Here is a 12415-nt window from a genome sequence, read left to right on the forward strand (position 1 = left end):
ATCCTATCCTGTGTGATACTGTCTGCTGAGCTGTGTATCTAATCCTCTCCTGTGTGATACTGTCTGCTGAGCTGTGTATCTAATCCTATCCTGTGTGATACTGTCTGCTGAGCTGTGTATCTAATCCTATCCTGTGTGATACTGTCTGCTGAGCTGTGTATCTAATCCTATCCTGTGTGATACTGTCTGCTGAGCTGTGTATCTAATCCTATCCTGTGTGATACTGTCTGCTGAGCTGTGTATCTAATCCTGTGTGATACTGTCTGCTGAGCCGTGTATCTAATCCTCTCCTGTGTGATACTGTCTGCTGAGCTGTGTATCTAATCCTCTCCTGTGTGATACTGTCTGCTGAGCTGTGTATCTAATCCTCTCCTGTGTGATACTGTCTGCTGAGCTGTGTATCTAATCCTCTCCTGTGTGATACTGTCTGCTGAGCTGTGTATCTAATCCTCTCCTGTGTGATACTGTCTGCTGAGCCGTGTATCTAATCCTCTCCTGTGTGATACTGCCTGCTGAGCTATGTATCTAATCCTATCCTGTGTGATACTGTCTGCTGAGTGTGTATCTAATCCTATCCTGTGTGATACTGACTGCTGAGCCGTGTATCTAATCCTATCCTGTGTGATACTGTCTGCTGAGCTGTGTATCTAATCCTATCCTGTGTGATACTGACTGCTGAGCCGTGTATCTAATCCTATCCTGTGTGATACTGCCTGCTGAGCCGTGTATCTAATCCTATCCTGTGTGATACTGTCTGTACTGTCTGCTGAGCTGTGTATCTAATCCTATCCTGTGTGATACTGTCTGCTGAGCTGTGTATCTAATCCTATCCTGTGTGATACTGCCTGCTGAGCCGTGTATCTAATCCTATGTGATACTGTCTGTACTGTCTGCTGAGCTGTGTATCTAATCCTATCCTGTGTGATACTGTCTGCTGAGCTGTGTATCTAATCCTATCCTGTGTGATACTGTCTGCTGAGCTGTGTATCTAATCCTATCCTGTGTGATACTGTCTGCTGAGCTGTGTATCTAATCCTATCCTGTGTGATACTGCCTGCTGAGCTGTGTATCTAATCCTCTCCTGTGTGATACTGTCTGCTGAGCCGTGTATCTAATCCTCTCCTGTGTGATACTGTCTGCTGAGCCGTGTATCTAATCCTCTCCTGTGTGATACTGTCTGCTGAGCCGTATATCTAATCCTATCCTGTGTGATACTGTCTGCTGAGTGTGTATCTAATCCTATCCTGTGTGATACTGTCTGCTGAGTGTGTATCTAATCCTATCCTGTGTGATACTCCCTGCTGAGCTGTGTATCTAATCCTATCCTGTGTGATACTATCTGCTGAGCCGTGTATCTAATCCTCTCCTGTGTGATACTGCCTGCTGAGCCGTGTATCTAATCCTCTCCTGTGTGATACTGTCTGCTGAGCCGTGTATCTAATCCTATCCTGTGTGATACTGTCTGCTTAGCTGTGTATCTAATCCTATCCTGTGTGATACTGTCTGCTGAGCTGTGTATCTAATCCTATCCTGTGTGATACTGTCTGCTGAGCTGTGTATCTAATCCTCTCCTGTGTGATACTGCCTGCTGAGCTGTGTATCTAATCCTCTCCTGAGCGGTGTATCTAATCCTGTGTGATACTGCCTGCTGAGCTGTGTATCTAATCCTCTCCTGAGCCGTGTATCTAATCCTGTGTGATACTGTCGGTGGATCCAGTAACCCCAGCAGTACACGTGCTGTAGCTGACTGAACAGTATGGCGCCTCCGCTCTCACCTCACGTCTATTATAACAGCAGGCTACAGCCCAGGCCTTATATAAGATACATCCCCTGTTACCATAGCAACAGGAGCGGTTGCTCACGTAACCAAATGGAGAAATCCATCAATTCCGGCCCCGCCCCAAACCAGCTCTCTGGGAAGTGACGTCGTTGCCGGGACTACATCACGGCGGAGGCATACAGTTAGACGCGGTTTTCTCTTCTTTCCCGTTTATAATTTTCCTCTACGGTTCCCGGTGGGTCTTCCGGTTCTCATTGCGGGGTCCAAATCTTAACTTTCGAGTTAAAATTACACCCGGTTTAACGGGAAAAGTGACGTCATATCCGGAAGCAACAGCCGGTCCGAGGCGACCAATCAGAGGGCACTGGCGGTTTAAATGCCCTGCACTGCTGTGTGTGGGGTAAGTAAGCGGCAGGGCCGGGGTAACGAGAGGCCGACCCCCCCGAGCAAGGGCAGCGCAGCCATGGGCACGGTGGGCACCGCGGAGACGGGTCAGTAGCGCTCAGTATTACATCACTGCCCCGGTGGTCGCCATGTTGGGGCATTTTCTGCCATGTTTGATGCTTGTCTCCCCTCTACAGACTGGGTGACTGTCGCCCACAACCTGCTGAGGAGATGCCACATCACCCTGCCTGTCAGCGAGCTGTGCCAGTGCGACGCCCGATTCTTCATCACCCTGTACGAAGCCATCCTGGGGGAAAGAGTGCCAGGTACCGAAATGTGTGGCCCCCCGATCAGAGACCGGACCCCCAGGGGTTATACCGACCGTGTCACCCCCCCGATCAGAGACCGGACCCCCAGGGGTTATACCGACCGTGTCACCCCCCCGATCAGAGACCGGACCCCCAGGGGTTATACCGACCGTGTCACCCCCCGATCAGAGACCGGACCCCCAGGGGTTATACCGACCGTGTCACCCCCCCGATCAGAGACCGGACCCCCAGGGGTTATACCGACCGTGTCACCCCCACGATCAGAGACCGGACCCCCAGGGGTTATACCGACCGTGTCACCCCCCCGATCAGAGACCGGACCTCCAGGGGTTATACCGACCGTGTCACCCCCCCGATCAGAGACCGGACCCCCAGGGGTTATACCGACCGTGTCACCCCCCTGATCAGAGACCGGACCCCCAGGGGTTATACCGACCGTGTCACCCCCCTGATCAGAGACCGGACCCCCAGGGGTTATACCGACCGTGTCACCCCCCCGATCAGAGACCGGACCCCCAGGGGTTATACCGACCGTGTCACCCCCCGATCAGAGACCGGACCCCCAGGGGTTATACCGACCGTGTCACCCCCCGATCAGAGACCGGACCCCCAGGGGTTATACCGACCGTGTCACCCCCGATCAGAGACCGGACCCCCAGGGGTTATACCGACCGTGTCACCCCCCGATCAGAGACCGGACCCCCAGGGGTTATACCGACCGTGTCACCCCCCCGATCAGAGGACCGGACCCCCAGGGGTTATACCGACCCTGTCACCCCCCGATCAGAGACCGGACCCCCAGGGGTTATACCGACCCTGTCAACCCCCCGATCAGAGACCGGACCCCCAGGGGTTATACCGACCGTGTCACCCCCCGATCAGAGACCGGACCCCCAGGGGTTATACCGACCGTGTCACCCCCACGATCAGAGACCGGACCCCCAGGGGTTATACCGACCGTGTCACCCCCCCGATCAGAGACCGGACCCCCAGGGGTTATACCGACCGTGTCACCCCCCGATCAGAGACCGGACCCCCAGGGGTTATACCGACCGTGTCACCCCCCGATCAGAGACCGGACCCCCAGGGGTTATACCGACCGTGTCACCCCCCCCGATCAGAGACCGGACCCCCAGGGGTTATACCGACCGTGTCACCCCCCCCCCCCCCCCCGATCAGAGACCGGACCCCCAGGGGTTATACCGACCGTGTCACCCCCCGATCAGAGACCGGACCCCCAGGAATTGTACCGAGCCATGTCACACCCTCCCCCCCCCCCCCCCCAGGGGTTATACCGACCGTGTCACCCCCCTGATCAGAGACCGGACCCCCAGGGGTTATACCGACCGTGTCACCCCCCGATCAGAGACCGGACCCCCAGGGGTTATACCGACCGAGTCACCCCCCGATCAGAGACCGGACCCCCAGGGGTTATACCGACCGTGTCACCCCCCGATCAGAGACCGGACCCCCAGGAATTGTACCGAGCCATGTCACACACCCCCCCCCCCCCCCAGGGGTTATACCGACCGTGTCACCCCCCTGATCAGAGACCGGACCCCCAGGGGTTATACCGACCGTGTCACCCCCCGATCAGAGACCGGACCCCCAGGGGTTATACCGACCGTGTCACCCCCCCCCGATCAGAGACCGGACCCCCAGGGGTTATACCGACCGTGTCACCCCCCCGATCAGAGACCGGACCCCCAGGGGTTATACCGACCGTGTCACCCCCCCGATCAGAGACCGGACCCCCAGGGGTTATACCGACCGTGTCACCCCCCGATCAGAGACCGGCCCCCCAGGGGTTATACCGACCGTGTCACCCCCCCCGATCAGAGACCGGACCCCCAGGGGTTATACCGACCGTGTCACCCCCCCGATCAGAGACCGGACCCCCAGGGGTTATACCGACCGTGTCACCCCCCCGATCAGAGACCGGACCTCCAGGGGTTATACCGACCGTGTCACCCCCCCGATCAGAGACCGGACCCCCAGGGGATACCGACCGTGTCACCCCCCGATCAGAGACCGGACCCCCAGGAATTGTACCGAGCCATGTCACCCCCCCCCCCCACCCCCCCACCCCCCTGATGAGAGACCGTAACCCCTGGGATTGTGTATGTGACTGGCGGCTGTGTCACCTCAATATTTCCGCAGATTTTATTGCTGATTCTCGTACACAAGAGGATGACGCCCATAATATGCAATCTGTGATCGACTCGCTGGCCTTGGACTATCTGCAGGTCAGCCTGTCCCATATAACAGGTAAGCCCCACCCCTCATACGAGACCTCCTTGTCTTTTCCTGGGGTCACCTCCCACCTCAACTAGTCCTTCCGCAGGTGAGAACATTGTCCGAGGAGACCCCGAGTCCATCAGGAACCTCTTGGAGATATTCGATGGATTGCTGGAGTATCTGACCGAGCAGATCAGCGAGGCGTCCTCCCAGAACGAAGGTAGGAGGCTCTGCAACTGAAGGGTTAAAAAGGTGTCTGTTCAGCCCCCAAAGCATGTGATCAGCCTCCCTGCCAAGCAGAATAGTGAGTGCAGCTCTGGAGTATAATACAGGATGTAACTCGGGATCAGTACAGGATAAGTAATGTAATGTATGTACACAGTGACTGCACCAGCAGAATAGTGAGTGCTGCTCTGGAGTATAATACAGGATGTAACTCAGGATCAGTACAGGATAAGTAATGTATGTACACAGTGACTGCACCAGCAGAATAGTGAGTGCAGCTCTGGAGTATAATACAGGATGTAACTCAGGATCAGTACAGGATAAGTAATGTATGTACACAGTGACTGCACCAGCAGAATAGTGAGTGCAGCTCTGGAGTATAATGCAGGATGTAACTCAGGATCAGTAATGTATGTACACAGTGTCTGCACCAGCAGAATAGTGAGTGCAGCTCTGGAGTATAATACAGGATGTAACTCAGGATCTGTACAGGATAAGTAATGTATGTACACAGTGACTGCACCAGCAGAATAGTGAGTGCAGCTCTGGAGTATAATACAGGATGTAACTCGGGATCAGTACAGGATAAGTAATGTATGTACACAGTGACTGCACCAGCAGAATAGTGAGTGCAGCTCTGCAGTATAATACAGGATGTAACTCAGGATCAGTACAGGATAAGTAATGGATGTACACAGTGACTGCACCAGCAGAATAGTGAGTGCAGCGCTGGAGGATAATACAGGATAAGTAATGTATGTACACAGTGACTGCACCAGCAGAATAGTGAGTGCAGCTCTGGAGGATAATACAGGATAAGTAATGTATGTACACAGTGACTGCACCAGCAGAATAGTGAGTGCAGCTCTGGAGGATAATACAGGATAAGTAATGTATGTACACAGTGACTGCACCAGCAGAATAGTGAGTGCAGCTCTGGAGGATAATACAGGATGACATGGATCTTCTCAATCTTTTCATCTATTTTCCAGAAGGTTTAGAATATAGAGATTCTCATCTGAGGGGACTACTTGTGGAGGTTCAGCGGGATCTTAAGGATCTCCCTCCATCTCTAGGGTAAGGCACGAGCTGCAGCTTCTGTCAGTCTCCAGATGGCGCCGCAGACACTCCTGATCACATGACTCCTCCGCAGGTCTCTTTCCTCCGACCTCCATCCACCTTCCTGGGGTGCGGACGGCTCTGAGTCTACGACAGAACTGATCCGTCTGGGGGACACGGCGCTCACCTTCGCGCTGAGAGGTGACTGGAGAAGGGGACTGGGCGGTCAGCGGCTGCCTGGGGTCTTACGAGGGTCCTAATGACATGTTTTTTTACCCTGTAATGTCAGGTGTGAATGTGGAGACCCTGAGGGAGCGGTCACTAACCCCCCGGCCGGCCGCTGTGGATAGTCACGTTTCTGCCCTCACAGTGGGTGGCGGTAAGTGATATACTGCAATACACCTGGTGCTCCACAGGAGGGCGCTGTGGTGAGACGTTCCTGCAGTTCTACACTAGGGGGCGCTCAGTAAAAACTCTATTTCCAGGAAGCCTTGTTCTAAATGGACACTCTGTGGATGAAGGGCCGGCCGCCATTCCTCTAAAGCCCCCATATCAGCCCAAGGACAGTCGGCGGCGTGCTGTGAGCCGAGACGTCCCGGTGTCGCTGAGCAGCACTGCCCTCGGCAGTCCGGTGAAAAGCAAGGAGCGTCCTGATGGCAGCACGACTCCGGCCGAGCCCAGTGCCACCCATGGAGGTACCACATGCATCAAGTCTTCTACTCCAGTCACAGCCAAAGCTACATACTTGTTTGTTTTTTGTTGTTGTTATATAATCTCTTCAGGTCAGATCCAGAGTCGCCTCGTCTACCTCAGAGCTGCACTTACAGTTCTGCCAGATGCTTCCTTCAACCCATCGGTGACAGACTCCCCCCTGTTCCCATAATGCGTTGCACTGGGGCGGGGTTGGGCACAATAAAATACTCCGGCCATGATATAGCGGGGTGATGTGATCCCACATGTCAGATCCTGCAGCCTGAGCGCTAACCGCAAACCAGCAGAACGGTGAATGCAGCTTTGGATGTGACTAGAGTGGAAGTCTTGTGACAGCCTGCACCCAGTAGCCCATCACATTTCATATATATATTTTACTTCTTTCAGATTCCATCCATGAGATCAGTCAGGGGTCAAAACCACGGAGATCACCGGAGCGGCAGCCCCCAAAGGAAGCGCCACGTGAGGTCAGTAGTGCAGGCTGAGAGGAGGGGGCGGGGCTGTACCAGTAGTGCAGGCTGAGAGGAGGGGGTGGGGCTGTACCAGTAGTGCAGGCTGAGGAGGGGGAGGGGCTGTACCAGTAGTGCAGGGTGAGAGGAGGGGCTGTGCCAGTAGTGCAGGCTGAGAGGAGGGGGCGGGGCTGTACCAGTAGTGCAGGGTGAGAGGAGGGGCTGTGCCAGTAGTGCAGGGTGAGAAGAGGGGGCGGGGCTGTGCCAGTAGTGCAGGGTGAGAGGAGGGGCTGTGCCAGTAGTGCAGGGTGAGAGGAGGGGGCGGGGCTGTGCCAGTAGTGCAGGGTGAGAGGAGGGGCTGTACCAGTAGTGCAGGCTGAGAGGAGGGGCTGTACCAGTAGTGCAGGCTGAGAGGAGGGGGCGGGGCTGTACCAGTAGTGCAGGCTGAGAGGAGGGGGCGGGGCTGTACCAGTAGTGCAGGCTGAGAGGAGGGGGCGGGGCTGTGCCAGTAGTGCAGGGTGAGAGGAGGGAGCGGGGCTGTGCCAGTAGTGCAGGGTGAGAGGAGGGGGCGGGGCTGTACCAGTAGTGCAGGGTGAGAGGAGGGGGCGGGGCGGGGCTGTGCCAGTAGTGCAGGCTCATGTAGGGTGGGGAATAGCGCCTACTTTTCTCTGGTTTTCAGGTGCACCATACACAGAAGAAAGTCGCTTTCCGCACTCAGCCGGATGTGAGGCTGATGACGCAGCAGAGCTCACTGGGCGACAGGACGGCGACCTCGGAGAGAGACACGACTGTACAGACAGAAGACGAGCCGCGCCCAGAAGACCTACAGTATTCACTGCTGAGGTGAGCAACTAGTACACAGCGTGCCGAAACCAGTACCCTGTATCGTACAACCAGTACACAGCGTGTCGAAACCAGTACACTGTATCTTATAACTAGTACACAGCGTGCAGTAACCAGTACCCTGTATCGTAGAACCAGTACACTATCCTATAACCAGTACACAGCGTGCCGTAACCAGTACACTATCCTATAACCAGTACACAGCGTGCCGTAACCAGTACACTATCCTATAACCAGTACACAGGTGCCGTAACCAGTACACTATCCTATAACCAGTACACAGCGTGCCGTAACCAGTACACTATCCTATAACCAGTACACAGCGTGCCGTAACCAGTACACTATCCTATAACCAGTTCACAGCGTGCCGTAACCAGTACCCTGTATCGTGTAACCAGTACAGGCTCTGCTGAGATGAGCACATGGCACTCTAACACCAGTATGTCCCTTACCCATCATGCATCGCTTGCAGTATGTTGTGTGGGGTGACCCTGGGTCAGTAACGCCCCCTTGTGGTTCCGCAGCTCGCGGACCCCGGAGCCCCTCTCCCTGGCAGACGAGCCGCTGTCTGTTCAGAGAGCCCGGAACAGACTGTCGGAGCTGGAGCTGCAGGAGATGTCGGAGAAGCTGTCCCGCCGGCTGGATGAGCTGGACCAGGTGAGGCCAGTCCTGCGCAGAGCGCCCCCGTGTGGTGCCGTCCTGTCGCTTACCCTGTGTCCTAACCACAGATGCTGAAGAAGGCGCTGGGGGGACAGACCAGGACCGGCGAGCTGAAGGAGGACGACAAGCTCTCGCAGCACAGCGACAGCATCATGGAGATCCGCAGGAAGAAGCGGCTGCACGGTAATAACCTGGCTGCCAGCAGGGGGCAGTATCTGTACGGCACTGAGAGACCACCTTCTAACCTGCTGCCCCTCCCTCCCTGCAGAGTCGCTGCACACAAAGCCCTCCGGTGCCCGGCCGCGCTCCCTCTCCTCCTCCCCGCTGCCGCCTCCTCCTCGCCAGTCTATCTCTGCACAGTTTGAGGACGCTCTAAACAAGGACGCCCGAGGAGAGATGGCGAAGATCCGGAGGGACGTGCAGAAGGAGCTGGATCTGGAGAGGCTCAAGTCTCGGGTATGTAGTCTAAGCTCCTCCCCTTGGCTGAGGTTCCGCCTCCTTAGTGTTTACGCCTCTGTCCATGCATTGAGTTCCTGCTGTTTATACACAAGTAAAGCTGCAGTGTAAAGCATGGGATGCAGAATGAGGTAGTTTAACAGTGGATCACAGGGCCTGTGCAGCATGCCCCTTTAATTCCCCTTCTCTCTCGGACCACAGCTGCTGCAGCACGCCTACCAGGACGAATTAAAGGCCTTCGAAGAAACAGAGAAACAGAAATTGGCGAAGCTAAAGGACGCGTTACGGGATGATGTGAGTAATTGTCCGGACGATTCAGTGTGGAAGCGTAGTCCCGCTTCTGTCCAGACCCCGCGGTGGCGCTGTGGACACTTCATTTGCTTCTTTCTGCAGGAACAAGAATGTAAAGAAAATCTCTTCAAGGCGCCTCCGAAAAAGTCTCACCCAGAGAAGGTGTATTCTGGGAGCCAGGCGCGGCCGCCCCGCAAGCCCTGGGCCCCCAACCTGCGCAAGCCTGCCAACCGAAGTAAGTGCTGGTGCTGGCGGGCGGTCACGGAGGCTGCCCCTCAATCGGCTGTATATTGTTCATTTCCTTCTTGCAGTGAAGATCAAGGAGAACGACTTGTTGCCGCTTCTGCTGGAGGAATTCCCGCACCTTCAGATCTCGCAGCAGACGCTGCGCTCCATGTGGAAGGGGCAGCTGGCGCAGGTGGAGCAACTCGCCAGGTCTGGCCAGGAAGACGAGCGGAGCGAGCGCCAACTGCAGAAAGGGGTGAGGCTCCCGAAGTCTGCGCCTGATCGGGGAGGAAGGGGCGTCTTGGAGGGGGCGTTAACCCTTTATACATGTCGCCCTTTAGGTGGAGGAAGCCCACAAGAAGCACGACCTCCTCGTGGCGCTCATCCAGAGGGAGCAGGAGCACAACCAGCGGCTGGTCAGTGGTGGGGTGGGGTGGGACTGGGAGCGCAGCGATCCCTACATGCTGTCTTATATGAGAAGATCTCTGCTTGCAGTGAATGGAAGCATTCCTGCTCACAGAGCTGACCCATTGTAACAAACCTTCACCTGCGCGGGCAGAAGAGGTCAGGCAGCTTCTCAGCCTTCATTTCCATCACTACAGAAAGACTTCAAGGATCGAATCCATCTCCAGAAGTCGGCCCAGAACCGAACGCGGGAGACGCGGCAGCAGGTGGTGCGAGCAAAGCGATACTACGACGACTACCACGTGCAGCTCCGCGCCAAACTCATGAGGGCAAGGACCAAAGAGGAGAGGGTGAGTGGAGCATTTCCTCACCAAGGTCTGTGCTTGCTGTCAGTGAATTGTAACATTCCGATGGCTTAAAGGGTATTCCTTCCTTATGCTTCATTCACACATCCGTGAGATACCGGACTGGCACCCTGCTTAGTGCAGGAGCGCGCACGGCGTCATTGGTTGCTATGAGGCCGTCACTCGTATGATCTGTACGGCGGTGGCACAAAGTGCACGTCGTCATAGCAACCAATGACGCCATGCGCTCCTGCAGTAAGCAGGATGCCAGTCCGGTATCTCACGGACGTGTGAATGAAGGCATATTGCCAGGATATGATTGGCGTGGCGCAGGGGGAAGAGCTCAGACTCGCCCCATCGCCAACCAACCACCCCCCCGCCCCCCCAATAATCCTAAAGCGATGACCAGGCCAGTACTTCTCGAAGACCATTTATTTCTTCCCACAGCTGAGGAGTTGTCACAGTTGCATCCAGACTGACACATTGTGACAAGTCCTCAGCTGTGTGATCAGTGTCCGGCTCTTGCCTCCTGTTCCAGATCGTTAAGAAGCTCTTTGAGGAGGGGCTGGAGCTGCAGAAGCAGCGGCTGCGGGAGATGCGTTCTTACGCCAAAGAGCAGCGCGAGGAGCAGAGGAAGAGGCACAAAGATGAGCTCGAGTCCATGGAGAACTACTACAAGGATCAGGTAGGTGACCCCCATCCTCCGCACACATTGCTGACACTACTACCCCCACTATCTAATCGCCTTTCCTCTATGGTAGTTCTCCATGCTGGCTGAAGCCGTGGGCAGAGACAGGCAGGAGATCCAAGAGAGGGAGAAGTCGCAGTCCAAGGTGAGTGTCTCTTTAATTCCCTCCCCTCCGTTCTAGTCATGACCCCCAATAACCAGCGCCCCCTTCCCCCCAGACTCTACACAAGATAAAGCGAGAGCTGCGATCAAAGATGGAGAAGGAGATCCAAGAGCTACAGGAGATGATCCTCCAGACGGACGAGGACGCCTTCTTCAGGGAGCTGGAGGCCGAGCGGCTGAAGAGGAGGCTGCAGATGGCGTCCTTCCAGTACAGCAAGAGCCACTGCCTGTGATACCCAGCACGGCCACCAGAGGGCAGGAACCCTGCACTGATGGGGCTGGACACATTCTGTGCTGCTGTGCCACATCCTGCTCATACTGTAAGAGACTGCAGGTGTCTGGATGGCTTCTTTAGGGCTCATTCACATGACCGGTCCGCAAAAAGCTGATGGCGCCTGTGTGCCTTCCGCAATTTGCGGAACGGAACAGGAGGCCCATTATAGAAATGCCTGTTCTTGTCCACAAAACAGACGAGAATAAGACAGGATTCAAATTTTTTTGCGGACCTATTGAAATAAATGGTTCTGTATACGGAACGCAAAATACGTTCATGTGAATGAGCCCTTACTCTGTGTAGGTCAGGGGGTCTGCAACCTATGGCATTCCAGCTGTTTTGAAACTACAACTCCCAGCATGCACACTTGCTTGGCTGTTGTTTAAACCCCCACAGAAGTGAATGGAGCATGCTGGGAGTTGTAGTTTCACAACAGCTGGAATGCCATAGGGTGCTGACCCCTGGTGTAGGTTGTACTGATTGCACCGTCTGGACTCCCCTTCCGCCGTGCCTTACCCCCTCCCCCGGAATGACGTGTGCCTTTCCAGATTATTTATTGAGGTTTTTAATTTATTTTATTTTTTGGAATGAAAAGTAAAAAAATTCAGATTTTTTTTGTTTGAGTTCCTTTTATTAATCCTCAGCAGGGGGCTTCTGGGCAATCCGCCTCTCACCTCCCCTAAACTGGCCAATCCCAGAAATGTCTAGTGCCCTGGATGCTTGGAATAGGAGGGGCAGAGAGCTGACCAATCAGTGATGCCTGCCCCCACTAATTCAAGCTCCTGCTCTCTTTCCCCCCCCCCCCCATGCTTTACACTGCAGCTCTGCATGTTCAGATGAGTTGCAGAGTATGAACTCAAGTTTACATCATGACTGGAAAGGGGGGGGGGGG

General features: G+C 55.2%; 1 protein-coding gene across 2 annotated transcripts; it reads left to right on the plus strand.

Annotated features, from left to right (window-relative positions):
• The first annotated feature begins 1942 nt into the window (after positions 1–1942).
• CEP95 (centrosomal protein 95) lies at positions 1943–12136 on the plus strand. Of its 2 annotated transcripts, none has more exons than XM_044297154.1 (21): positions 1943–2271; positions 2362–2490; positions 4654–4761; positions 4838–4951; positions 5949–6033; positions 6110–6216; positions 6305–6394; positions 6501–6710; positions 7114–7193; positions 7855–8018; positions 8543–8675; positions 8747–8861; positions 8947–9134; positions 9336–9428; positions 9528–9660; positions 9737–9906; positions 9992–10066; positions 10253–10405; positions 10938–11084; positions 11161–11232; positions 11306–12136. In XM_044297154.1, the coding sequence occupies exons 1-21, from the start codon at positions 2157–2159 to the stop codon at positions 11480–11482; spliced, it is 2658 nt and encodes an 885-aa protein (XP_044153089.1). In that variant the 5' UTR covers positions 1943–2156; the 3' UTR covers positions 11483–12136. The 2 variants fall into 2 exon arrangements, with proteins under 2 accessions (XP_044153089.1, XP_044153090.1); XM_044297155.1 differs by having other exon boundaries at positions 5952–6033.
• The last annotated feature ends 279 nt before the right edge of the window (positions 12137–12415 follow it).

This window comes from Bufo gargarizans, chromosome 6 (genome assembly GCF_014858855.1).
Source record: "Bufo gargarizans isolate SCDJY-AF-19 chromosome 6, ASM1485885v1, whole genome shotgun sequence".
Classification (NCBI taxonomy): Eukaryota; Metazoa; Chordata; class Amphibia; order Anura; family Bufonidae; genus Bufo; species Bufo gargarizans.